The following is a 27,121-nucleotide window of genomic DNA, read 5'->3' on the forward strand; positions in this document are numbered from 1 at the left end:
GTAAGTATCAACTGTGCAGAAGAACACATACTTTTTCCCCCCCAGATGAACTCTTTCAAGTTTTAAGGGTATTCGAGGTTAAGGTTTTCTAGAAATCAGCAAACAAGTCTTTGTTCCCCTTGCTCACACCCTTCATATTTTCACAGACACTGTTGTGTCTCTTTTCAGTGCTGGTCTTTCTGCTGAAGAAATCCTAATCCTTTTCATCTCCTTCTGCTCAGTTGTTGAAGTTGCCCTTCGCTGGACCTTTGTCTGTTCTGCTCTGACGTCCCCAAGCTGCAGTGAACAGAACCAATCTACCCATTCTATACATAAGCATAAACAACAACCAAAAGTAGAATTTCAAGGAAGGGACTACTAGAAGCAAAAATACAATTGGAAGTTAGCATTAAGTGAGCATATAAAAAAGCAAGCATAGCATTAAAAAATAAAATTATGTTAGAAAATATGAAAATTAACCTCGTAACAACTGGCAGAGTGGAGATGGGAGAAAAATGAGTCTTTAAAAACAGTTGTTTTTCTTACTTCCAAGCTCCAAACCTTCAAGAGTTTAACCTCTATCACATGACATGATGGTCAGTGATCCGGCCCCTCTCTGTGTCTCCCACTCCCTCTCCATCGCTCCCACCTTGCTTACCACGTGGCCTTCCTGCCGCATGAGGGGCACCATCGCAGTGACTGCAGCTTCTTCCTCTTTGTAGTCCCCTCTGCCTGGACTGTTTGCCCCCAGATCCCACAGGGCTCACTTCTGCGTATCATTCAGGCCTCTGGTCAAATGCCACACTCTCAGAGGAGCCTGCTTTGACCAGCCAATGCCCGCTCCTCACTGTTCTCCCATCCTCTTAACTTCTCCACAGTTACCAGTCCCTGAACTTATAGTAGGTAGCTGTGTACCTTTGTATTATCAGTGCCCCCATTAGAGGATAAGCTCTGTGAGGGTGAAGACTTTGCATTGATAACTGCTGCATCCTGCTCACACCTAGATTAGTGCCTGGCATGGGTGCTTTGTGTGAATGAATGACTACCACGTAAGAGTGGAAGTTCTGGAACCAGATTGTCTGGGTTCACATTCCACCTTTTCCCACTATGTGTCCTTGGGCACGTTTAACTTCTCTGTATACTTACACTATAAATATGTTACTTTTGTGAATACATTTTCTAAACTACAAAATTATGCTCATCATTTTATTATTTCTTCCCAACTCCATTCCATTGCCTTTTACACCTAGAACTTATGATTCCAATATTGTTGTATTAGCTTTCTGTTGCTGATAACAAATTATCCTAAAAGTTACTGGCTTAACACAACAAACATTTATTATTTCAGTTTCCATGGGTCAGGAATTTGAAAGCAACTTAGCAGAGTGTTTCTGACTCGGGATCGCTCATGAGGTTGCAGTCAGGATTCAGCCAGAGCTGCAGTCGTCTGAAGGCTGGCCTGGAGCTGGAGCAGCCACTCTGTGTTGGCAGGAGGCCATGGGCAGGGAGACTCAGGTCTTCACCACACGATCTCTTCATTGAGCTGCTTCAGTGTCTGCACAAAATGGCAGCTAAATTCCCTCAGGTGGCCCAAGGGAGACAGCAAGGAGGAAACCACAATGCCTTTTCATGACTGAGCTTTGATTATGACACTCCATCACTTCTGCCCCATTCTATTGATTAAAGATGAGTCACTAAGCACAGCCCATGCACAATAGGAAAGGAAATTAGTCTCCATCTTTTAAAGAGAAAAGCACCACAGAATATGTGGGCATACATTTAAAACCCCCCACAATATTATAGTTAGTTAAACCAAACAGTTTCTTTTCCCCTTGGATCTCTTACACAGACAAAGAGTTATTTGAACCAGACCCTTTCTTTTATCTAAGCCATGATTTTATCCCATCTGGTCGTATATCTGTGATGTCTACACGTCTGACCGTTTTACCCATCTTTGACTAGTTGTCTCCCTAAGCATGTATTTTCGGAGTACAACTTCTTGGGACTATTTATGAATTTGTCACAGCCTGGGGGTGGTGAGAATATTTGTGTACTTTCTATGTAGAGGCTGAGAATTAATGACTTACTTTTTTAAATGTAAATTTGAAAAAAAAATCCTATTGGCCCTCAATTATATTACACTCCCTTTTCAGAATCCAGAAATATTTCTCTTTAAGGGAACAGGATCTGGTCCTGTCCTTGGTAATTAGAAAATCAAGACAGCAAACTTGAAAACGTTACATAAATAATTTCACACTGGGGGAGGCGGTAGGGCAGAAGTACTGCTGAGGAGCCCCATTCACACGAACTACCTGAAAAATGATTCTGGAGCTCATAAGGAGCTCTACAGGTCAGTTATGATAATGATTTGTCTTTGTTATCATGCCATGCATCTTGCATTGCCATTAATATTGAGTATGAAATATTGAGAAAACTCTCTTAATCTATTGAATCCCCCTGAAATTCGGAGTGTTCCCATATGATTATCCCAGAGCAGAGTTCATCCAGTTCACTTCGCAATTTGAGAGAGGAATGTAGTTACATTTATTTAGCTGTTTTTCATCAAGGTTAATACAACTAACAATTCTTTCTTGCTTCAGTGTCTGGTGTTCACAGACTTCTGGCTGGAGCCTTTTGTTTTCTCTCAGGTGTCCAAATAAACCTAAAACAGAGTATAGTAATTTTTTCTGTTGCTGTCTCTCTGGGGTGGTGCTAAAGGTGAGGGGGGGGGGGTCGCTTAAAAGATAACTACTCCCTGCTGTGCTCTGTCACTTTCTTTTTTTTTTTAATTAAAGTTTATTGGGGTGACAATGGTTAGTAAAGTTACATAGGTTTCAAGTGTACAATTCTGTAACACATCATCTATATATCACATGTGCTCACCACCCAGAGTCAGTTCTCCTTCCATCACCATATATTTGATCCCCTTTACCTTCATCTACTACCCCTTTCCTCCCTTACCCTCGGGTAACCACTCAACTTTTGTCTGTGTCTATGAGTTTTTGTTTATTTATTTGTGCTAAGTTAAATAAATCAGACAAAGTTGAAAACCGAATGATTTCACTGATATGTGGGATATAAAACTGAAAGCAACAAAAGAACAAGACAAACAAATAAAGAAACTCTCTAACCTCTGGACTATTCCGTTATTTAAGGGGAAAAAGGAAAGGTGTCAAATGCCCCAGTGATTTTTAAATTTTCTCAGAAACAGAGGATAATAAAAGAATCAGAAACTGCACATTATTGAACACTCTGCTTCCTAGAAGTATCAAGGGCAAATTAAAGTTGGGATTCAATGCTCTTGAATCTCCAGTTTCCATTACAACTGTGAAACACAATGTTCAGAGTTGGTAAGCATTTTGTTATTAAACAGTAAATGGTAGACAGTCAGAACTCAAATCCTGGCCTTCAGCTTCTGGATCCTATGCTTGTTCCAACATGCACATCACTTCCCCTCGGGGAGAAAGGAACTCAGAAGAGAAGGAACATTGCTAGTGATAAAGAAAATGCCACCAAATTCTAGATTCTACTTTTGATGACTGTTCACATCAGTTGTCCTTGGGGTGTGAGCTGATCTCTGTTCCAGAATAATCCAGGTATATTGATGCTACTTGCTGTCCTGCCCAGCCAGGCTTCCCAGGGACTTGCTGTCATGCTGCCTCATCAGAGACTTTCCCTGCTCCGAGGTGACTGCAAAGCCTGGCCTCCTCTCGGCATATTTATCTTCAACCCCCAGTGCACAAGCAGAGCACACAGTAGACTAACTCATTTATTTCTACTCATTTATTGATGGCCTTTCATAACCAAGTTATTAAGTCATCAATAACTTCACAGAAATAAATGAATGGATCCAGAACTGGGCCAACAGCTATTTAAGATATACCATCAAAACTTTATCTAGGATCAGCAAGAAAGTGATATTTCCCTCACCTGGGAAAACATGTTCTATGTTTTATTCTAATTAGAACCCAGTTTATTTCTCTACTAATTAGTGAAATGAATAGTACCCCCACTCTCCCACGTAAAGTAATGTTTGAAAAAAATGATTACATGTGTTAACATTTTTCCAAAATGCTGCTTAATATATGTTGCTCTCATCAGCTAACAAAAAAACTACCCTGGAAGTTCTGCCAGAAATAGAGTATAAGGTCTTTCAGGAGTGCTTATGAGTTCTGATATATTCCCCTCAGGAAATGAAATAAAATATAACATAATAAATAATAAAATAAAAAATAAAAAAATAAAAACAAAACAAAATAAAATAGAGAGGGAAAAAGGAGAGCAAGACAGGGAGCATTTCTAAGACCTTAGGAAACCCTTGAAGCCAGTATCCAGGAGTCTAGAGCAATTCCTATCACTGAAGTGAAGTTTCTAGCGGGCCACTTTCAGAGCCCTCAGCGGTTCGTCCAGCTGAGGACAGCCATACATGTCCATTATGTACTGGGGAATATGGAGCTGCTCTGTCTCAACCTCATGACCACCCAGTCTCCTGAGCTCAGCTCCTTGTTCAGACACCTCTTCGATCTAGTTTGCTCCCAACTTACACCCCGAGGCCCCATCAAGATGAGAGCAATCTTGGCTGCTGAGGGGCCACAAGTGTGCTTGGAAACCTCTCTGTGTCCCAGTTGCCTCAGTTTCCTCATCTGTAAAATGGAAATAATAATAAAGCATACTTCATTAAATTGTTATAAGAAATAAAAGAGTTATATATGAATAGCATTCAGAATAGTGTCTAGCACATGGTATATATTCAAGGAGTGTTAGCTGTTATTGCTATTGTTTACATTAATAAAAATGTATTTGCATATGATTAGGGACTCAGAGACCAGCCAGTCCAATATCCTCAGTTTATTTTCTAATCAAGGAAACTGCAGCCCAAGTAGCCTATTATACAATGTCTGTGTTTTCCCAAGTTTAAGGCCAAACGAGATACTGGCAGAAAGAAGACCATCTTTGTAGTCTAGCAGTTCTACATGCAAAATCCAGCTCTGTCACGTGCTAGTTGTGTGACTTTGGGTTCATCTCTTCCTTTTCCTTGGCTTTTCTAGGTCCTCACCTGTGAAACGGGTATAACACGGCCTATCTGGATGGATTGTTGTGAAAATTGAAAAATAATGAATGGAAAATTTAATGACTGGATAATGTGACTAGCATGCTGCCTAGGAATTAATGAGCATGCAAAAGCTGGGAATTGTCATAGCTTTAAATGTCATTCAGTTGGGCTGCTGCAGAGTGGATGCTAGAACCTGGCCCTTGACTGCCAGCCGAGCTCACCACTACATACCCCTTCTTTACTAGAAAAGGAACAAACAAACAAAATCAGGAATTTGTTTAAACTCCTTTCTATCAGTTTTCTTCAATGATTATCTTGTCATCAGTAGATACTACCTGTGCCTGTTAATGGATAAAAATTCTGTAAGTTCTTATTGTTCTTAAAGAAAAGGAGAGAAAGAGAGCGAGATCGAGAGATCCCCTCCCCACTGTTGGCTCAGAGTAGGGTTTCGAGGCGGGAATTCCCACCCATTCTCAGGAATTTTTTTCCACTTTCCTGTTCCCAAATCCCGAGAAAAAGTTGGTCGGGAAATTGAGAAAATCGGCTCCTTGAACCCAGTTTATTGGTAGTATCAGCCATCACTTTGTGGAAATGATTCATCGTGAAGAACAGAAAACAGTTTATATCTCGGGATTCGGGAAAAGGAAAGCGAAAAAAATTCCTGAGAACAGGTGGAATTTCCTACCTGGAAACCCTAGCCCAGAGCTTTCGTAACTAGTTGAATTGAGGGGGACCAGTTTTGCTCCTCCAGCTGAGCCCCAACATGTTGGGCCTGTTGGGGAGATGGTGATTCCGAAACAACCTGCAAATGTTGCAAGATGATGAAAACACTATGTGTAGCATGATTTTGCAAATCTGACACCTTTGTTGAGATAAAAATAGTTAGAGAAAGGTTCAGGGAAGGATAGAAATTGAACCACACACTGGTTTCCTTTTGGGAGGAATATGATGAATAAATTCTAACTCTAGATCACAAGGTGTGGCATTAAAGGTCTGTCAGAAAACAGATCTGTGGGACGCTAATGTCCATGAAAAGATTTGAGATGTCCTACAGTGGGGGTGGGAATGGGGAGTGGGTCCACGGTCAAGTGTGAGAAACACTTTCCTCTCGAAGACTAACAATGGTCATTTGTAAATGAAAGACTCTGAGAAATCCTGTATATAAGAAATCTGTTTCACGTGGTCTAACCCGTTCTTTCCAGCATGATTGGCACAGAATTTCCATCAAAACCACATAGAACAGTGGCTACTAGGGAACACCATTTGGAAATCAAGGTTTGAAATCAGAGATTTCACATCTTATTGCGAGTCTCTTCTTCAACCATTTTAGACAAAAGATAAATGACTGGCTAGAAACGGACCACATTTTGCTGTCTTATATTCCCATTTCCTTTGAGGGGGCTGGACCAGCAGCATTGGCTGGTACACATCTCAGAGAGCAGAATACAGCCCTTTGTGTTCAGCTATTTATCATTAACCCTCAAGGGAACTATCCGAGAATGGGCGAAAAGTAAATAAAATAAAATGAAAGCAAGTTATTTGGGCTCATCTAAGGGCTGGCTTTGGAGCAGCCCGTGCATTACCATTGTCTCCCATGGGTCATAATTTCTTGAAAATGTTCACATTATTACTGGACTATGAACTCATGATACAATTTGGGCATGGAAACTGTGGGCCCAAGCAAAGCAATGAAGTCCATGTTAAGATGTAAGTGCTTTTAATGATGGACCAAATTACAGCTGACTGAAGCCTGGAATTCCCTTAATATGCAAAATGGGATACACAAAGGAAAATGACACTGAACCTCCTCCTTCCCACACTGCAATGTGCATTATCTTCTGTCTCTCAAGTTCATACAAATTTTTCACCTTTTTACCACGATTTTCCACCTTTTAGCTCTGCTTTCACACAAACACCCATCAAATGTTTTCTCCTTTGTCCTTCTTAATTCCTTTTCTTCCTCCCTCCCACTGTGACCCTTTTAGAAAAAGAGAATAAAATGAGACAAGCACATTCAGTTATTACAGGCTTCCTATCAGGAATATCTGTTTCAAAAACTCTTAAAAATCAAAGCAAGAAGATATCAAAAATTAACCATAGCATTTGGTGGTGATCTACCAAAAATAAAATGAATGAAAACTAGTTTAAAAATTATTAGACTGCTTATCATCCCTTTAGTCTTGACCTTTTGGTAAGTCATAAGTAAATACTATCCAAATTTGACAGAAGTAAACTGCAAAATTCTTACAACAGCAATCTGAAAGAAATATCATTTTTATTGATGTCAAAATGTGGCATTTCTTAGCTGTTTAATAAAATAGGAATTATTAAGAGAAGTAAATGTTGAACTACGCCACAAGAGTCTCACCCATATGGCAGGATCTATGAGCTAATTTGCATAACCACTGCTTCACAATTCAGATAGAAATGGCTATACCTAGAAAGTTGTTTGATGCAGTTAAATTTAATGGGCTTTGACATGTATTTTGAGAGTGAGAATATATTATATATTAATGTTGATATTATATGTCAATATGTTATATTGATTATCCAATGCCTTTTCTATTGTCTCTCTCCAGGAAGCTAATAACTTGGATAAAAGCACGACAAAAACGGAGAGTGCTTGGCTCTTCAGAATGTGGTACGGTTTTGACCATAAGTATCCTTTAATACTGACAATCTCCCAGGTCCCGCTGCCTGGCAGAGATTAACTTGGACCACTTCATCAACGAGATGTGCGCTCATGCTCTTCAAGAAATACAGAAAGGTAAAGTGAATTCATGACTAAACTTATCGAAAAGAACCATATCAAAAAATAAGAATCTGTGTCGTCCATGCTTAGGTGTTATAAGAGGCTAAAGTAAAATCTCTCAGAGTCAAATGAATTCAGCGTTTTCATGGCAGTCTAGTATTTCCTAATGCCAGATGATAAACTCCTAGAGTCCTGAAGGACCAATCTATTTTATTTATTTTACTGTTCTTCCCTTTGTAAAGATCTTTCTTCTGGTCCAGTTGGCCGGAGTGACCCACAAAGCTCCTTCAGCCTTTTCCCAGGAACCCGTCTGTGTGCTTTGGTTTCGTGCAGTAAAAACATGAAGGGGGGCACAGGGGAACGAAGGGGCCGCGGAGAAGAATGTTTCTGCTAACCTCATTATAAAATAGCACGACTTGGCTTTCTAGGCAGACTTGACTGAGCCTGTCCCAGTGAAGGGCATTTTTAAATTCTAGCAATCAGTGTGAAAGTGGTTCAGATACACCTTACCATGTGACTCCCAGGGTTGAGAAGTCAGGCCTGAAGGACTTTGCCGGCGTGAGTTGCAGTAAGCCATCCATCTCTAATCCCAAACAGAAGCTTCGTGGAAGAAAGGAAAGGACTGTGCTGAAAATTGAATGTGTTGGGTCTTTGTAGTTAGTTTTCCACAGTCATAAATCCCTGTCCTTTCAGGGAGAAAATGTCAGTCTCTGGGTGATTTTAAAGCATTGCTTCAATGATTAAAGCCACAGCAGATCAGTGGGAGAAGAAGAATTAAGAATAGAGAAAAGAAATTCAAAGAATGAAATGAAATAGAGGTAAAAATGGAAAGGGCAGAAGAGGCTAGAAAAATACTGGAAATTCACAGTAGGGAGGAAAGGAAAGCAAATTAGAGGAAGGACTGTGTAGAAAAAAAATTTAAGTAAGACTGAAGTACAGAGAAGCCAATTGAAGTGTGCACAGATAAGCAAAAGTAAAACAAGGTGAGAATTAGAAAGCAATTCTACAAAAATAGAGCATTCCAAGAATTACAAAATAGAGATGTGGGAAGTAAAAATTATTTGAGGCTACAGATCTGTGGTCAGATATCTTATCTTGTCTTGCTCAGTCTTGAGCTTTTATGGGCTGTCTAGGTTGCTACCACCTGAAAAGCAACCCCCCTCAGACTCTTGGTGATGAGCACACAATGTGATACTATATAGATGATATATTATAGAAATGTACACTTGAAACCTACGTAATTTTACTAATCGTTAACTATGTTTTGGAGGTTCTGGTATCTCCCTAACCAAAGCCGTCCTGATCTCTCTCGGGGAAAGTGGTTCTTAGAAGATTGTACTGTTTATGTTCCTGGTTGATTTCTCTTCTGAAGATGCAATTTTCCCCTGCCATTGCTTAAGGTATCTGATAACCAAATTTTCACAAAGTTAAAAATAAAATGATTAAAGAGTACACATAAAATTTGCTTGGTTATAAAAAGGTGTATGGCAAGAAAATGGTGAATTGGAAATGAGACAAAAGATTTTTTTTTTTTTCAAATTTTGACAGTGCTGTGTGGAAGGCTTTAAAATGAAGAAAAGTAATAAAGTGGAAAAAGGTATCTTGAAGACAAGAAATTAAAGTGAGAGAACCCACCCAAAGTTTAAGCTCAGAGCGGTGGCACTAAATGCAGATGATGTCATAGTTTTTATCTCACTTTTCAGCAGAGGTTTATTTCCATATGATTAGGGACAGACTAGCAACAAATGAAAGCAGATTTACACTCTCATGACATCCTTTCTCATGGTAATTTGTCCTCCTGTGTCTTCATTCTAGAAATTGCTGTGCTGCTATCACTGCACAAAGGTATTTTCACTTAGACAACAAAGTTCTTATATCCTAGTTATGCTCTGAATTCATACCCAGAGAGTAGCAAACTAACCAGTTTCCACTCTGTGACCTCTTGATATATCTGTCTTTTTACAGACAAATTATCCACTTGACATTTATGTTCATACTATTGTTCACCTAGAACCCAGGTGATGTGCCCATGAGCCTCATAGGTAGGCCATGCTGGCCCCCAAGTGAAGGGATAATCCCCTGGGGTCAGGTTGCCTGTCTTGGGCCAAAACGGAATTGTTGTCAGTCCGAAAGAAATTGATTATGCAGTTTGGAACTGCTCAAGTTTCACTTCAGTAAAATTGCATCATGCAAAGGAGGCATCATGAAGAATACTGACAAAAGAAAAAGACGAATAAATAAGCCTTCATATGCACCTGTATCAGTCAGGGTTCTCCAGAGAGACAGAAACAGAACCAGTAGGAGCTATATACACATATATAAATGCATGCATATACATACAAACATACACATGTGTACACCCATATACACACATACACATACACACATATAAAGGGATTTATATATCGGCTTATGTGACCGTGGAGGCTGGCCAGTCCAGAATCTGCAGGGCAGGTCAGCAGGCTGGAATCTGTCCGTCAGGAGCCGATGCTGCCGTCTTGAGGCAGAACTGCTTCCTCAGGGAAAGCTCAGTTTTGCTCCTAAGACCTTCCGACTGATTGGGTGAGCTTCCCTCCCCCACTCTGGAGGATCATCCCTTTACTCAAGGTCAACGGGTGGGAGATGTTAAGTCTCCTACAAAATACCTTCCCAGCAGCACCTCGATTAGGGTGCTACAGCCCAGCCAAGGCGACATGTAAAACTCACCATCACAGTACTCAATTCACATTCAATGTATGCCCAATATTCAGATCCAAGAATAGAAAAAGACCATCTTATTTCACCATTGTTATCAACAAAACAAGCCACTGTTGCTCATAGTTTTGTTTTCTATTTTTTACTTTTTCATAACATAATTAATTAATACATACACACAGTCCCATAAAAATTTTCCAAAACTACAGGAGAATAAAAGTCATAAAAATTAACATTTGATGAGGATGAACAATGGCCAAGTACTATGTTGAGTGTTTCACGTTTACTATTTCATGTCACATGCACAGCTCTGTAGAGTATAATGCAACACAGATGGCCTGCTGATTGTGGCAGCCTCTGCTAAAACAACCTGGGCTGCCCTGTTCCAGAGCTTTGTTGGAAGCCTGTGATGCCAAAATTGATGATTAATTAAGGTTTCATTATGATTCAGTGTGAGCAGCAATTCTGAGTCATGCAGTGCAAAGAAGAAATGGAGAAGGAACAGATGAGGAAGGGAATTGTGCTACTCGCACCAATGTTTTCCATTGAGTACGTTTTTCACATAATTCTCGTAACAACACTTTTTGTTTTATTTAATTTGTATAAGCACCCTCTTTGAGGTGGAAGAAACAAAGTCTCAGAGAACTTAACTTTCTTAAGTTTCCATAACTGGTGTCAGTCAATTCCAGGATTCAAGCTCAAAAAGTTCATGGCTAGACTTAAATAAACATTATCAGTGACAACTCTATGTCCATGATATTCCTTACTCTACATGTAAAATCCCATTTCTATATGTTCGTAAAGTCACCACAAATCAGTGAATAATTATAACTGTTTACCTCGTGTAGTGGCAAGCTCTGGGTCAGATCCTCGACTTTTCAGGGGAAGAAAGCTAAAAATGCCAAGACTCCAAGAATAGTTTAGTTTCATAGAGATGGATACACTCCAGCCAAGCTCCAAGGAGGCACCGACTTCCACCAGGTTCAGGGGGCACATCACCTGTGTTCTAGGTGGACAATAGTATGAACATAAATGTCAAGTGACTAATTTGTCTCTAACAATACATATCCCCATGGGGAGGAGTATTCTTTCCCAGCTATGAGAAGGCTCAGGTCACAGTCAGGCTCCAGTGTCCCTCTTGCCCATTGTCCTGCTGGCTCCCTGACTTACTCTGCTCCAGCCACCCTGGCCTTTCTGAGACACACCAAGCACATTCCTGCTTTTGGGCCTTTGCACTGGCTCTTCCCTCTGCTTGAGATGCTGTTCCCTCGGACATTTGCATGCCTATTTCTTCACCTCTCTCATTCAACTTGTCAATGAGACATTCCTGGCTCCATATATAAATTATCAGTCCCAACAGGAGCACTCTTTCGCCCCTTCCCCACTTCATTTTTTACCCTAACATTATCACTATCTGATACAGTAGGCATTTCATTTGTTTTAATGGTCTCCTCCAACCAGGATGTATGCTTTCTAGGACAGGGATTTGGGTGTGTCTTTATTCACTGGTGTGTCCTTCAGGCATAGAACATTGCCTGACATGGGGTGAACACTCAATAAATATTTGTTGAATGAAGCAAGCAAGCAATACCTTCCATCCAGGGCACCTTCATTTTAGACATTGATGTAGCTGGAAAATCCAATTAATTATCTGAAGGTTGCTAAGTGAGTCTAAGAGCAGAGCAAGGCAAACTAGGTCATCTTAGTGTTTTCACCCAGACACCTAGAGAGCCCTACCGCCCAGCCTCAGTGTCTCTCTCTCCCAAGGCAGGGGCAGCCACATCAGTGACCTTAGGTTGAGTTAGTACTCCTTATCTGATAGTCAGGCCTGGCTCTGCCTCAGTAGCCCTTCTCTCTGTCTGGATGATTTCAAATGCATCTTCTCTCATCAATTATGTGTTAATTTTATTAACATAAAAATCCTGGTTTTTATGTTAATTTTATTAACATAAAGATCCTGGTTTTATAAATGAGGCAACTCAAAATTTTAGAGCCACCTATCTTCCTCACTAACAATCTCTTATAATGAGGAGGTTGGGAGCAGAAATCAATACCCCTTTATTCAGATTTTAAGACAGTAAATAAAATGGTTTGCTGAGATTCACAGTGTTACAGCTGGCATGGGAATCTTATGTTGCCTTATTCATAAGTGACTGATGATTGTGCTGGACTGTCTGCTTCCTACAGTCTCTTTCCATTCTATCATTTATCATCTCTCTCTTTAAGCATGTGTATATATTAGTCCTACAAATGTGAATGACACAGGATAAGAATGACCTTTTCCAAGATAAAAATGGCCGCCTAAAATCATTTTTAGCACTTCCTGTATGCTGATATAAACTGAAAATAAGGAGTTATCATGTGGTTGCCAATATTTTACATAAGTGTAAATAAAGTGCAAAGATAACAATAGATTGGCAAGTTGACCCAGTAACAGAATTACATAAAGTCACGTGGGTGGGGACTTTCTTCCCGTCACTGATTTGGAATGAAGAGTGCATGGAGGTATCACCAACATAACGAAAGGCCCGTGGCAGTACGTGTGGATGCTGCAGCTCAGGAGTTTCTATTGAAGAGTTTGGCAAGGAAAGTGGCAGATACCAGACCCCCTCCTGTACTGAAGTGTAACAGGCTGGGGCTTCCTTCCAGGAAAAGTAAATATGAACATTGGGTCATTAAAAATGATGCTCGGAACAAGTATTCAATGGATTTAAATGTAATGGCATCGTAGTCTGTAAAAAAAGTGGGGGAGGGAACTTTTCCCCTCCTAAAACTTGACAGAATTCATTATATCCCACACAGTCATGCTTATTTTAAATCATAGGTATGAATATTGTGAGCAGTAATTTCCATTTTAAATGGTGATCACTGCATTGCAGTTATTTCTTATTCTGACTAGCTGAAGCATCCATGAATTATTTATTGGGATAGTACTGTGGCCTTGTGAGTGACTTGAGTTTACTTCACAAAAAAAACTCTCAGAGGAACAAGGAATGTTAGCTCTGTGATCCTGGTTTTATAAATGAGGCAACTGAGCCCAAAGGAGTGAAAGGTGCATCCAAGGTCATGGACAGACTTGGAACCAGCATTCATAATCAACAAAGAGCACACTGTGTCCACCTGAAGACTCCAAGGGTCCTGGTTCCGTGGTCCACCCACTGATTTCTGGTGGCGTTCATGCGTGTGATGCTACTGTTGTAAGTGTGCCTGACAGAAAATTGATAGTGTATGTGATAGCTTCTTTGGTGCCTTCACCATCAGAAGCTTCACCAGTCCTGGGTAAGGGTGTATTTTACTTTCAGTAACAGCAGGAGGGATAGCAGAGGATATCCCTCATTCAATGGAGTGCCTACTGTGTGCCAGGCAGTACACAAGGTACTGAGGCCTGGCAGCAAACAGGGTAGGTATGGTGGACCGTCCTGCAATCTTACTTATTTGCCTCATTGAAATGAGTCAGGGCCCCAAAGCCCCTTGAAATGACAGGTGGTCTTTAGGATGAGAGAGAGAGACTCTGGCATGACCAGAAATTAATGGAGGGACTCTTTCCATCCATAAATTAAAATCATTTGTTACCTTCACTTGCAAAATGTAACCAGATAACTCCACAGTGGTTTCAGAAAGCACCAAAATTTCAAAATATTTGAAACATACAGAAGCAATTAGTTTTCTAAAGATTCTCTCTAACTACATTCCCACTGGTATCCCCCATGAGGGTGCACATGGCATTATAACTACTTCCCTCTGGGGAAGCTAGCTGTAGTGGGGAGCTGAGCTTGCACTGGGCAGCAGCGCAGTCACCACTCCCACCCAGGTGGTTAATCCATTGGGTATACAGCTTGACTTTTGGTCATCCATGTCCTTGCAGGCACTGGTGTAAAGACATCTTGTAGATAGGCCTTCACTTACCAACCAAAGTGAAATGAAATTAAAATTCACTAAAAGAAAACACCACCTTCCCAGATCTTTGTGTTTCCATGACTTTTTCGTGAGAATCAATGTAGGGGAATGCTCACAGTACCTGGAAATACGAGCTGTCTTTTGTTCAGGTCATAACTTGGGTCCTCTGTGATGTCTTCTTCCATATGATGGGAATAATAAATACTTTCCTCTGTTTTGGCTAAATCCATTGGAGAAGTTGGCAAGTTATTAAAACAGCTTCCTACTGATGGTAACTGGGTCGCTTGCCTCTCAGAGACCAAATGTATCAAATCAGTTAAACAGTACAGTTTTCTCAAGACCCTTTTGCCTAAATACATTGCAGTATTCCACAGCTGGACTACAGCTCTTCTGGAGCTCTGACAAGTACAACAATGTGAATTGTTGCCCGAACATGTTGGACACCTCACTGTGAAAGTAGAAAATTGTAGGTCTCAAGTTGATAACTGGGTTTTCTTCCTAGGATTCTATGCGCTTTTGCATCCCTGATTTGTTTTGCAATTTCCCCGATAAAATTTGTAATGCTTTCATTTCACCTGCACTTTAAGCAAACAGTATGAAAATCTGAGTTTATGTAAGAAATCAGAAGGTAACTCTTCTGAGAATTAATTCATAAAGTCCTTTAAAACTAATTTTTAAAAATCCATTGAACACTTTCTCATTGCAAAGCAAAGCAATATATTAGGCTCTCTTCATTTGTTTATGTATTCATTTATTCATCACACGCTTGTCAAGCACTACCACATGCCAGGTACTGTCCTGCACACTAGAAATACAGCCGTTGATGAATTCTCACAGAGCTCACGTTCCAATCTGGTTCTGTTTTTAGATTCCTGATTTACAGATGTCTTTTCAGAGACATGACTGTGGTATAAAGATACACTTAGGCATTCCATTTTTTTATTTTATCAAATAGAAGAAAGTCTAGTTCGGTGGTTAGGATTTATTGATTTGTTACTGTAGCCTATCCACTTAGTAGCCATGTAATTTTGGGACGTTATTTACCCTTTCTGTGCCTCAGTTTCTCAGCTGCAACATGTGGATAATAAAGTTCCTGCCCCATAGGTTTGTTTTGAGGATTAAATGAGTTAACGCAAAGCACTGAGAACAGTGCTCAATGATGTTAGCTTGATTATCATTACTACCTGTTAATGTGCACATCTCTTAAAGGAAGCATCATGGAATGTGCTTAGGATTCATTGTCACTTATTAAACTGAGTGACCAAAATATCCATTATTTTGTGCGCTTGTAAAAATTTTTAGTTGCAATAGCTTTATTTTAATACTATAAGAAAATATTCAGTCTCCATTAAAAAAAAAAAAGGGTTCTACTTAGGCTATAAATCAGACATAATTCTTCTTATTTGATCTTGGGTAAATGGATTTAGCTGGGTGTTAGGTAGTTCTTTTGTGTCTTCTATTCTGTACATGCAATTGTTTCATTTCTGATTCTTCTAAGTTATAGTCAATCGTCCCACAGTTATTTTTCTAAAAATCACACCACAGATAGCAATTTTGACTTGTGGAGAAGTGCAGTGATTTTTCTGCTCCATAATGGAAGTAGTACAAGCCTTTGATGGTAATTATTCCTCTTGTACCTTCTTGTGATACAGAAAATCTTTCAATTGTACCTTTCAGGTGAAGTTGTGTGTTTTGTCATTAGCAGTGTGATGTTATTTTTGAAGATTTCTAGGTCAGTATTGAATCATTTTATTAGACAAAAAATGAGAAGGAAAAAAATTGCTAAAACTGATAAAAATATATGTATTACCTCAACATTGCCAGTTTTAAGTTTAGTTTTTAATATTTCCTTTCCATGGAAAGAGTTTTTTGTGTGTGTTTTTATTTTTTTTATTTTTTTCTTTAATTGCTACTTGGTCACTCCTTCTCAACTGTAGAAGCTAAGTCATTTACAGGCTGCCAACAAATTCCTGCATTACCAGAGACACCTCATCGGCCTGAGTTATGGCTGCGGGCCTCACACATTATCACCTGACAGGGAGGCGGAGGTGGGGTCTGTCTCTTGGAAGGCAGTATCCAGTCCTTGTCCACATGTGAAGCTGTGGTAAACACAAAACATGGAGCAGACGTGGGCCTGCTCTAATTAGAGTTCACTTCACAAGGTAGATGGTGATGACACATTCGCAACATATGTCAAACCAGCTCATAAATAAGAGCGCACAAAGAGAGAACTGTGTAGGTGGTTAATGGAGGAGAAGACGGTTAGAGGAGCAAGCACTGACTGTTCTAGTCATGTGGGAAAGAATCCACGGAGGAATCGGGATTTCCTAGCATGAAATTAAATAATAGAAAGGGAGGAGGAGCATTCCGAGCACAGGGAGTACCGTGGAGGAAGGTCCCATGACAAGTGTGGCATGAATAGCTGAGAAGCCTGAATAAACCTGCCTGCAAGGTACAGATTGGAAGAATGAAGAGAAAGAAGGTAGTCTCCAGAGGACAGTGGAGTCAGCCTTTGAAGCTAGGACGAAACTCTTATTCCAAGCGAACTGCAGTCAGAATTCTCTCTTACTGGTATTAGTTTTATATTTTTGTTTGGTGACTCAGATGGCTAAAGGTAGAGCAATGTGTCAGAGGCTAAAGAGTTTTTAAAGTTTCCTTTTTGTCACAAATCTGGTTCATCTGTATGACACTCGTTTATCACGTTATCACATTTAATGTTTCCAGAATTGGATTTAGTTTTAGCATTTCTTCCCCTGAAAAAATAAATAAGTATTTTGTTTCAATTTTCTTCAATTATTTTAACTGAACTTAGTTTTAATGCTTTTCCACCCACCCCCAAATATAGTTTCTTCTGAAGCCACAGAGATAAGAAACGGTGATTGCCCTCAAAATGCCAGCATCCTAATGAAGTAGACACAGCAGCCGCCAGTGTACTAAGAACTAAAAGTTTTGAGCAAAAAGTGTTTTGGAAACCAGAGATAGCTATAGCAAACTAACCAGCTTTGAAGAATCGGGGATGCCAGAGTCACACAGCCCAGGTTATAATGAAGAGAACTCCTGGCCACGTGGGAGGTGGTGTGACGGGGAGAACATAAACTTAAAATGAATGGGGACAGCTGCTCCCCACAACATCCACCAGTTTTCTGTGTGGTTAGAGATGAGGACAGGAACAGTCTCATTCTCCTTTGAGAGATATTTCAGACCCCTCAATATGTTTCACAATAAAGGTATCATGTCATTAAGACACTGATTCTTTAATTTCCACTAAAGAAAATGATCCAGTGATGGAATAGTTAGGGGCTACCAGAAAGTCTTCTAGTAGTTGAAAACCCCACTCGGTCTCTCAGCGCCGTTCTGGTATTTCAGTTACCTACTCATGGTCAGAAATGGCAGACTTTCTGACAGAGGTTTTAACTAATCTATCAGAAATTGTTGAATGAAAATTCACTTCCAAAGAAAAGGCTATTCTTTGTTCCTAAACTGATACACTAAATGCCACCAGCCCTCGGGCCACGCTCAGACTACTGGTACTGTCGCTTGCCAATGGTAGCTGATGGTGTGGGCTTCTAAATGTAGAGGAAGAAGCACAGGAGAGCTAACCTTTTTCCAAAGGAAACAGATACATCCTCAAACCATTGCCTTTAACATCCCTTGAAGCCATTTCCTTGGAATTCCTTGAAATCCACCAGTGTGTTGGATTTCACTGACCTATTGCCTGTAAACATGACCAGAGTTGATTTCCGGCTTATATATATACAGGCTTCTAAACAAGTCTACCCCTAATCCTTTATTATGTCTTTGATAGCTGCACCAGGAAATCCAGGAACTGCTCCGTCCCTTTCCTCATGTCCCTGTCCCAGCAATCTCAGGCACCTCTTCCCACACCCCTCACTACCACCTAGCACTTGGGTTGCAGGCACCGAGCACTTCACCTTTCCCTCCCCCACTTCATGTAGACGCAGATCATGCCTGAGCCAATGTCTGTCAGGAGAGGCGGCTGTCCAAGGCCAGCTGCCTGCACTGCTGACTCTGGGTGCTGAGGATAGGGGACCCCATTCAGAAACAGATAACCCCCACATCATAAACTGCTCCAGCAGCCCAAGTTCAGAAGCCTGGTCTTCACCTTGATCAATTCAGCAGCCCAAGTTCAGAAGCCTGGTCTTCACCTTGATCAATTCATTTTCCTTTTTTTTTTTTTTTTTTAATAGTCTGATGTCCTCGGGCCTTCCCTGAACTAAAATGTTCAAAAGATGAACAATATGGTAACTGGTAACTGTGTAAGCACTTTGCAAGCATCAAGTGCTTCATAAAGTTGAAATGATACTAAATTCAGTGACAGGTTCACAGGCCCAAAGGCCCTCAGTCTCACTATGCACATACAAAGGCTTTTACTACATTTCTATTATTTTAAAATTCTAGCTGATTTCCCGCTGTATTCAAGATTATGACAAGAACATAAGTCCCCCTCTGACTCCAGATATGTCTTACTGGGAAGTGTTCCTCCCCAGATCTCTGGCACCCACAAATCCCACCCTTTTGAAGATGACCCCCTGTGAAATGGATGCATTTCACTCCTCCATCAATCAGCCCGTTAAGAATCCCTATCCTTCATAATATCACCTACATGTGGAATCTGAAAAAAATCAAACTCATAAAAGCAGGTGGTTACCAGGGGCTGGGGCTGGGAGCAATGGGGAGGTGTCGGCCAAAGGGTACAAAGTTTCAGTTCTGCAAGATGAGTAAGTTCTAGGGATCTAAGGAAGAACACGATGACTAGTTATTAATGCCGTGTTGTATACTTGAGAAGGGCTAAGAGAGTAGACCTGAAGTGTTCTTATCACACAAAACGTGTTTTAGCTATGTGAAATAATGCATTTGTTAATTATATTGATTGTGGTAACCATTTCCCAATGTATATGTACGTCAAAACTTCACATTATATACCTTAAACATACACAATTCTTATTTGTCAATTATTCCTCAATAAACCTGGGAAAAAATAATCCCTATCCTTGACCTTTCAGCAAGCAGAAGCTTGTGCTGGTCAGCGGAGGCCCTTCCTTCCTGGCCTCATTGTGAGAGCTGTTTGTGTTCCTGTTGGGAACTGCAGATTAACTCCCTGATGCACATAGCTCTCTGGTGACCGCAGTCTTACGCAAAGCTTTGAAAATGTTGTCCAGGACATTTGAAAAAGACAGATTCGATTTAAACCAGAGTTTTCTAAACAGCTGATCAGGACTCATTAGTGGTTCTCAAAATCAATTTAGTGGCTTCCTAAGCGGCACTTTTTAATAAATGAAAGTAGACTAGAGAAAATATGATAGTGCATTGTAGAATTAGAAGTAAATACTTCTTCATGAAACTTGCTTTAGGGGTGTGTGTGTGTGTGTGTGTGTGTGTGGTGTACACTAGTTCGTGATGTAAAATGTGTTTCTTACTGGGGGTCATGATCCAAAAGGTTTAAAACTTAGATCTATGTTGGCTTCAAACCCGTCTGCAGGAACTCTCAGGCCTTTCCACCTATTATAACTGCTTTAAAAACAGGCACGTTGGACAAGGCGCTGTGAGTGCTCAGACAAGAGAGAACCATCACATTTTATAGGTGACTTTGCAAGTATTCATGGAATGAGTGGATCTGAGCTGGACTTTGAGAAAAAGGTAGAATTTGACAAGTAGAAGTTGAAAGGAGGTAGAGGAAAGGCCAGATGAAGCAGAGAGAGAAAAGCAACACAGAGCTGTGAAACAGCGTGAATTTGAAGACGTGGCTCCTAGGCCTGCCTCAGCCCCTCATCTAGGGAAACCTCAGGTTCTGGGCCAACTCAGAGCCAACATTTTCTAAGCTATAAAATAAACATAATCATATCTGCCCTACTTAGTAACTATTAGGTTGGTGCAAAAGTAATTGTGGTTTAAAAGGTTAAAAATAATTGCAAAAACCACAATTACTTTTGCACCAACCTAATAAAATTTTCAAATGAAATAAGTTAAGAGAAACCCTTTGAAAACTAGGAAGCACCAAGCGAACACAAGATATGCTTACTAAGTTTTTCCAGACAAAGCAAAATTCCCAAGTAAAAGAGTTAATGTGGAAAAGTAATCTCTGTACTTCGGATAAAGTGACACAGCAACTTGGCACATTTAGGGTTGGCTATTAAGAGAAGGGACTGAAAAACTGTGTTTAGGGAAATCTGGAAAAATTTTGTGTACCCAGTGAAGGTGTCTAGATTTGATTCAGTAGATAATGGGGAATCAGATGATTTTCATAGACCAGGAGTAGACAGAGTTTTGTTTTAGAAAGATTGATCGAACAGCATTGATTAGGGAGAAGTCACAAGGGCCTAAACAATGATAGTTGCAAAGGGAATAGAAAGGGATTGAAGCTAGATGACTCGGGCCCCCAAATACAGAGAGTTTGATGATGCATTACTGGGGGTATCTGGGCCACAGAGAGGAAGGGCCAGGGAGGTGCAGTTCTAAGGAAGTGGGGGGTCCAAGTGGCCTGGGATTCCAGGCCTCATGACTGTATCTTGCTTCTGCCAGTCACAGAAAGAGGGGAGGCAGGAAAACCACTCTATGGAGAGGAGATGAATGGTTGGTCCCCCAGATGAAAACACATTTATACGAATCTGTCCGCTTTCTTTGAGCCTGTTCTTTGGGTCAAAAAAACACTCACCAAGTCTCGTTCCACAAGTGGCTCTCTCTAGACCTCTGAGTGAACTTGGTTTACTTCTGAGCTGCTCTCTTGTAGGGCGATGCTCCACACTGAATATCCTACTCAGAGAGACACACACTGACGTTAGTCTTGTGTGAAAATTCAGTTTCATCGAGCTGTCTTCTGTTTGGAGACTTTGCTTAAACTACCCTTAGGTTGTCTCACATTATGAATGTAGCAATGATACTATATCCTACCAAGCCAACTTCAAATGCATTAGCCTAGAGCAGCATGGAAATGAATGAAACAGCTAATTTAGATCTGCCTCCTACAAGCTGCATGACACTGGGGGACTTCCTGGAACTCTCAAGAGCTGTTATTATTATTATTCAAGGACATGAATGATGTACCCCACCCTCCTTCCTAACCACACTGCAGCTTTTCCCGAGTTCCCTGGGATAAGACTTACCCAGGTGCTGCCCAAGGAGAGGAACTTCCAGGGCTGACCTGGCAGCACCTGCCCATGCAGGAGCAAAAGGCTCTCACTGCCCCTGTCACTTACAAGCTCTTCAGGCAGAATGACCTTGTTCAGCTCATAGTGGTCTGAAATGCCACAAGTCCCTAATTGGCAGTAAACACACAGAGGTAGGCCTACTCTGTGTGCACCACTCCATCTCCCAGTAGCCAGGGGCAGGGGGCAAGGGACTGGGGCAGGGGAAGACTGGATCTCCACGGCCTCAGTCTGCAGAGACCTGGGGCAGCTGGCTTCCTGCTGCTCCATGATCAGGAGAATCCTTGGGGATCCCACTGGCCAGGAAAACAAACTGTCTATTTTTCTATCATAAAATACGATAGCAAGCATTACATTCAAGCAATGATTTAAATGAACAGAATTCTCCTTATGAGAAAGGTCAGGTATTCTCCAGCTAAATCAGAAACCATATTCAAAGGACATGCAGGTGGGCCCCGGAGGTCACAAAGCAGCAAGATTGAGTCAGAAGTCCTGGTCTGGGGCCCCAGCTTTGTCTGCCATGTGAGCTTCAGCCAACCCTCCAAGCTCCAGTCTCTCATCTGCACAGTACATGGCACTTCCCTTCCTGTCCCTAAACAAGAGCAATTCCCCAACACAAAGCAGTCCGCATGCAATCCAGGACCCCTGAGGCCTTGATAACCCATGATTCCCAGTGTGTGCTTCATGTTTTTTAATTGGCTTGCAAATTAGAGCTCATTTTTGCCTTTCATGTCTATTTATGCTTTCAACCAAAACCATATTGCATAAAGGAACTGTTTAAAACAAATCCTCCTGTAAGAATTCGGCCAAACAAGAGCTACTTTTATGAAAAGGAGTATATGTTCTGCCATGGTTTTGTGTGAAGAAAGGAAAGATGTGCCTGGCTCTCTATTGCACACTTGGAATCTATTTTCCAGAAATAGGGCACGCTTTTCATGTTTTTATCCTTACAAATTTAACAAAATGAAATAGCCCATTTTGATGGCATATAGTAAATACTGGTTCTTTCTTAGATTCCCAAGAAGTAAACGACATTAACTTCCATGATTTGATCACAGGAAACATGCATGAAAACGAAAGAAACAAATGGAATAAAGTCCAATATGCTGCCATTAATAGCTGTTTACCTTTCTATCCAGCTTCCCCAATGACCAGATTCTACCCTATTTCTGATACAAACAAAGGAAGCAATCTTACATTGCTACTGACACGCCATGAACTCATCTTCTTTTTTCTGAGCTCTTTAAATTGTTGCCTTACAAATATTTTTTCTAACTGGATCCTTTTCATCATCTTGGTTTTGGAAATATTCTTTCAAGACAGAGGTAGAAATAGCTGCTCACTCAGGATTATCTATAAAATATATCTCAAGTATTTGGGAGGGTTGAAAATATAGCTATCCTAAGTCTAATAGGATGGCTTTGGATGAGGGTGGGCAGGTGACAACGCTGGTGGACTTTTTGTTTTAGCACAGAGCAGAAGACCCTCCTCTCTCTTGACAGGTAGGGAAACTGAGACTCAGCCAAGCAGGGACTAAAACCCAGGGAATGGGACACCCCCATCCAGGGGCTCTTTCCCTGTGCTGTACTTTATAGCTCTGAACCTCAACTGGGAGTAGTTTCAATTTGATTTCTGGTTTAGCTGAGAAAGCTTACATTTTCTTGTAACAAATTCTTTTTGGAGGAATTTTGAATTTCATTTTTACTCCTTCATTTACCTGTTTCCTTGAGTGATCTTCTAATTTCCCCTTTTACCGTTCTCATCATTCCATTTGTCAACACAAACAAAACAAACTATTTCTGCTCCTTTCCCGCACTGCCATCTGATTCAACCTTACGTAAAGCCCCATCTCTCTTAAAGCGCTAAATGAGTGGTTGTCAAGCTTGTGAAAGTCCCTGATCTGATACATGGCCAGATTCAATGACAAAATATACTTGGAGTGTCCCTTGCTGAGAACAATTTTATTCATCATCCCATAGCCTCACAGATTGGCACATTCTGGAGTTCTAGCAGTTGCTTCAATATATGTCTCCTACCAGGTCCAAGTTCAGGTCCTTGAAGTGTTAGATGCTTTGTGTTTATTTGAGATTTAGTTGGTAAGAAGAAAATTCCATTTCCTTTCGTTTGCTTTTCCAGAATAACTAGTCACTTTCCTCTCTGAAGAAAAAGAAAACTAGACTTGCCCTTGACCGTGATATTACTTATTATTCAGTCATCTAAAAAATTTTGTAGAGTTTGCATATAAAGTTCTTTTTCACTATTTTTCTCTTGTTTTGTAACTCTATTTCTAATTCTATGGCTATCACTTTTCATTTTATCCAAAGGTTTTAATAAAAGCAATATAACATAAAAAGGCCACAGTGCAGAAAAGGAAATGAGACTTCAGGATGATTATTTTCAAGTATTTTTTTATAACATCAAGTATCAGTTTTTTCTAGCAATTAGCTCGGCATTCATTTTGCTGAGAATAAAAAACATTAAATGAGGCTCCCCTTTGAGTAAGCTTATGGTTTTCATTCTCTCTTTCCATTTTTTCCCTTATCTGGACTACGGTTCTCTATATACAATAATGTTCCTTTACCCTTAGCCAAATGAAAAAAAGAAAGTATTTTTCCCACAAATTATACTGAGAGTTTTCATGGGCGTATTAGGGGAATCTATATTCAGATAAGAATATATACAAGCCTGAGCTTGTCTTTGAAATGTGTTTTGTCTGTGCTTTGAACCTCCTACAAATTTGAGGGTAGAGGGAGTAGTTAAAATTGAACTTAGTTCTTTTTTGCCCTTTAGTTTAATCAAAAAGAAATTCTTTATAGTCAGTGGCTTTAAAGATTTATAACTTTAAATAAAACATTGTTTCTCCTTATTTACACAAGCTGTATTAGGGTGGTACATGAATAGATGAGACTTTTTTTTTGACATGACAGGGACTCCAGTTCACTAAGATCTATCCTTTCTTCCATTTCCTACTTACCTACATTTGAATCCATGCTCCATCATTTCAATAACACCCCTGCAAGCACTTCAGATTGCTTTTTTCATGCAATCTTTTTTGATACACCTACCTGGCAAAACCCCAAGCAGTGATGAACCCAACTCTCTGCTTTTGGGGGCACAGCATCTGAGTAGCTCAGCCCTGTTGCGGAGATCTACAGAGTCTACACCAGAACACTGGTTCCCGTATAAATTATTCATCAGCAACCTCAAACGGACCCGTACTGCCCCACTATCCTACTTCACATCTCTTTTAATGTTTATCTTTAATTAGTTTTTCAAACCTACATCTGCTCTCCTCAAACTTTAACTCTCCGACTCCCCATCTCACTCTCAGTAAACGAGCTCACCTCCTACTTCACAGAAAATATAGAAGCCATTAAATGAGAACTCCTCTCATCAGTCTGTCAAATATTAAAACCAACCTACTTCTACACTTTATCTTTTCTCATAACATCAACCATTCTTTCTCAATTAAATTTTTGAAAAAGCTTCTAAGCATGCTTAACTCTTAAGAATTGAACAACAACCACATAAATATAAACTTCCAGGAAACTCACAACCCCTTCATCGGTCGTCTTTTATTACCTTCCCTTCCACAAGCAAACTTCTCAGAAAAATTGACCTGTACTCACTGTCTCTATTTGCTTTCCTTCTACTTCTCGCCGCACTTAGGTCTGGCATCCATCTCAACCACTTTACTAATAAAGCAGCTTGTTAGGTCAACCACGACCACCATATCTCTAACCAGACAGATATTTTTCAGTTCTCTTCTGACAGGTCTTTTTAGCAGCATATGTTACTGTTGATTGTTCCCTTCTTCTGGTAATATCCTTTCCGTTGTCTTTCCCAAGTCAGCACTCTCTGAGTTTCCTTCTACTTCTCTGGCCAGTCATTTTCAACCTCATCTTCTTTTGTCCATTAAATGTTGGAGTTCATTAATATTCTATCCAAGGCCTTCTTCTCTTTTCACTCTATTCTTTATCCCTAAGTGATTCCATCTGTACTCTTAGATTAAAATAACATGGAAACAGAGATGAGTCACAAGTTTATTCCTCTGTCAAACTCCAGACACATAGATGCAACTTACTCGATTATCTTCACTTATATCTGTCTTAAAGACACATCACTGTGAATATGTTCAAAACCAATCTCAGGAAAATAATCCATACACAGTGTCCTCTCTATTCTGTTATGCAAACAAAAAGTTCACCCGTTTTCCTACATATTCTCTCCTTCATCCAGCTGTTACGTAAATCATCTCTCACTAGTTCTTCTTCAGAATTTACATTCAGGATAAATAGTTTAGAATGTTCTGATTGTCATTATTTGGTTTAATTTAAAAAAAAAAGAAAGAAAGAAAGAAAACTGCAGGAAACCTTTTATTTTCCTCCAACATGCTGAAACAAGAAAGAATTATAAGTGGGAAATGATGTAAGTGTAAAATACTGCACAGGGTCAAGTGTTTTTTTGAAACTAAAAACAATTACATGCCAGGAAACATGTTGTTTTTTGATTTTTTTTTAAGAGAAATAACATTAATGTGGGCATCATTCGTGTTAACTTCGCAAAGTCAGAGTCACTAAATTACACAGAACTGAGACATGAGACACATAAATGACTGCAGGCTGCACCAACGATTGCAAAAGCTCTGAATGGATTAATGTCTTAACTTCTTAGATGCATACATTTCTTACATTTGGTGGAGTTGTAAAACAAAGTTTTAAAGTTAATTTTCTGGTTATAAAGTATTGTAAATAGACATCATCATCATATTGGATTTCTCAAGAGATTTGTAACTTAGCCTATAAACGAGATACCTCTCAGTGTATTTTAAAATATTATGTTTAGTTCTAAGCAGAAAGCACTACAGAGTTAGAATGAACATTTTAGCCTATTCTCCTTCGGTCTTGGCTAAGAGAGACATAGTTTTCTGCAAAGCCTCCTGACGATACAGAACTAAAAGCATCAGGATATTGAATTGTTTTAGAAAATAAGAGTTGCAGTTTTGCAAAAACCTTGTACTTATATTGAAAGCTCAATATTCATAGGAGCTTTCCCAAATAATGCGTCACCCTCTGCCAAAATACAAAGCAACCACCAGCAGTTAATAACGAGCATGACTAATTATTAACCTGAACAACAGATGACATCAGAGAAAACTGGCATAAATTATCCCAAAATGAACTGTGAGTGAATATGTCCATTTAATGAATCTAATTTACATAATTCTTCTTCCTGCTGCTCCCTTTGTAAATAATCTTTCACTTAAATCGTTTTCAGCCCAAAGGCGAGAATTATAATTATTTTGGGAGTTATGTGGGTTTGATGGGCAAGCCATTCGTACAGCCGTAACTTGCAAGCTGTTCAGATCATTGATCACTACACCTGGCTGCTCATTTAAATATAACATTGCACAGGTAGTCAGCGCAGGAGCTTGTGCAGAGCTCAGATCACACATAGAGATGCCTTACATGGGAACTCATGGGTCCTCGAACCATGCTTCCAAGGCAGCATGGGTAAATAACCTAGGTGAAAATTTATATTCTCTGTCATTTTTAATGTCTGAGTAGAAGACTGAAGTGCTTC

The 27,121-nt window shown here is 40.0% G+C and overlaps 1 protein-coding gene and 1 long non-coding RNA gene across 5 annotated transcripts in view; one reads left to right on the forward strand and one right to left on the reverse strand.

The window, feature by feature from the left end:
• Positions 1 to 27,121, forward strand: part of SLC9A9 (solute carrier family 9 member A9) — a 570,416-nt gene that overhangs the window by 453,954 nt on the left and 89,341 nt on the right. For both annotated transcript variants that reach the window (XM_074334001.1, XM_074334003.1), the window contains exon 14: positions 7,612 to 7,691. In XM_074334001.1, coding sequence (XP_074190102.1) covers positions 7,612 to 7,691 — 80 coding nt within the window. The remainder of the gene's footprint in view (positions 1 to 7,611; positions 7,692 to 27,121) is intronic.
• On the reverse strand, positions 1,635 to 25,959 carry LOC141571883 (uncharacterized). Of its 3 annotated transcripts, XR_012496939.1 has the most exons (6): positions 25,168 to 25,959; positions 21,049 to 21,146; positions 8,295 to 8,384; positions 6,901 to 7,010; positions 4,524 to 4,622; positions 1,635 to 2,641 (listed from the first exon to the last, which is right to left on the reverse strand). It is a non-coding gene; the product is annotated as an uncharacterized LOC141571883 (long non-coding RNA). The 3 variants fall into 3 exon arrangements; XR_012496937.1 differs by having other exon boundaries at positions 1,635 to 4,622; positions 8,295 to 8,411; XR_012496935.1 differs by having other exon boundaries at positions 1,635 to 4,622; positions 25,168 to 25,958.

The sequence above is a fragment of the Rhinolophus sinicus genome, linkage group LG01, assembly GCF_036562045.2.
Source record: "Rhinolophus sinicus isolate RSC01 linkage group LG01, ASM3656204v1, whole genome shotgun sequence".
Taxonomy (NCBI): Eukaryota; Metazoa; Chordata; class Mammalia; order Chiroptera; family Rhinolophidae; genus Rhinolophus; species Rhinolophus sinicus.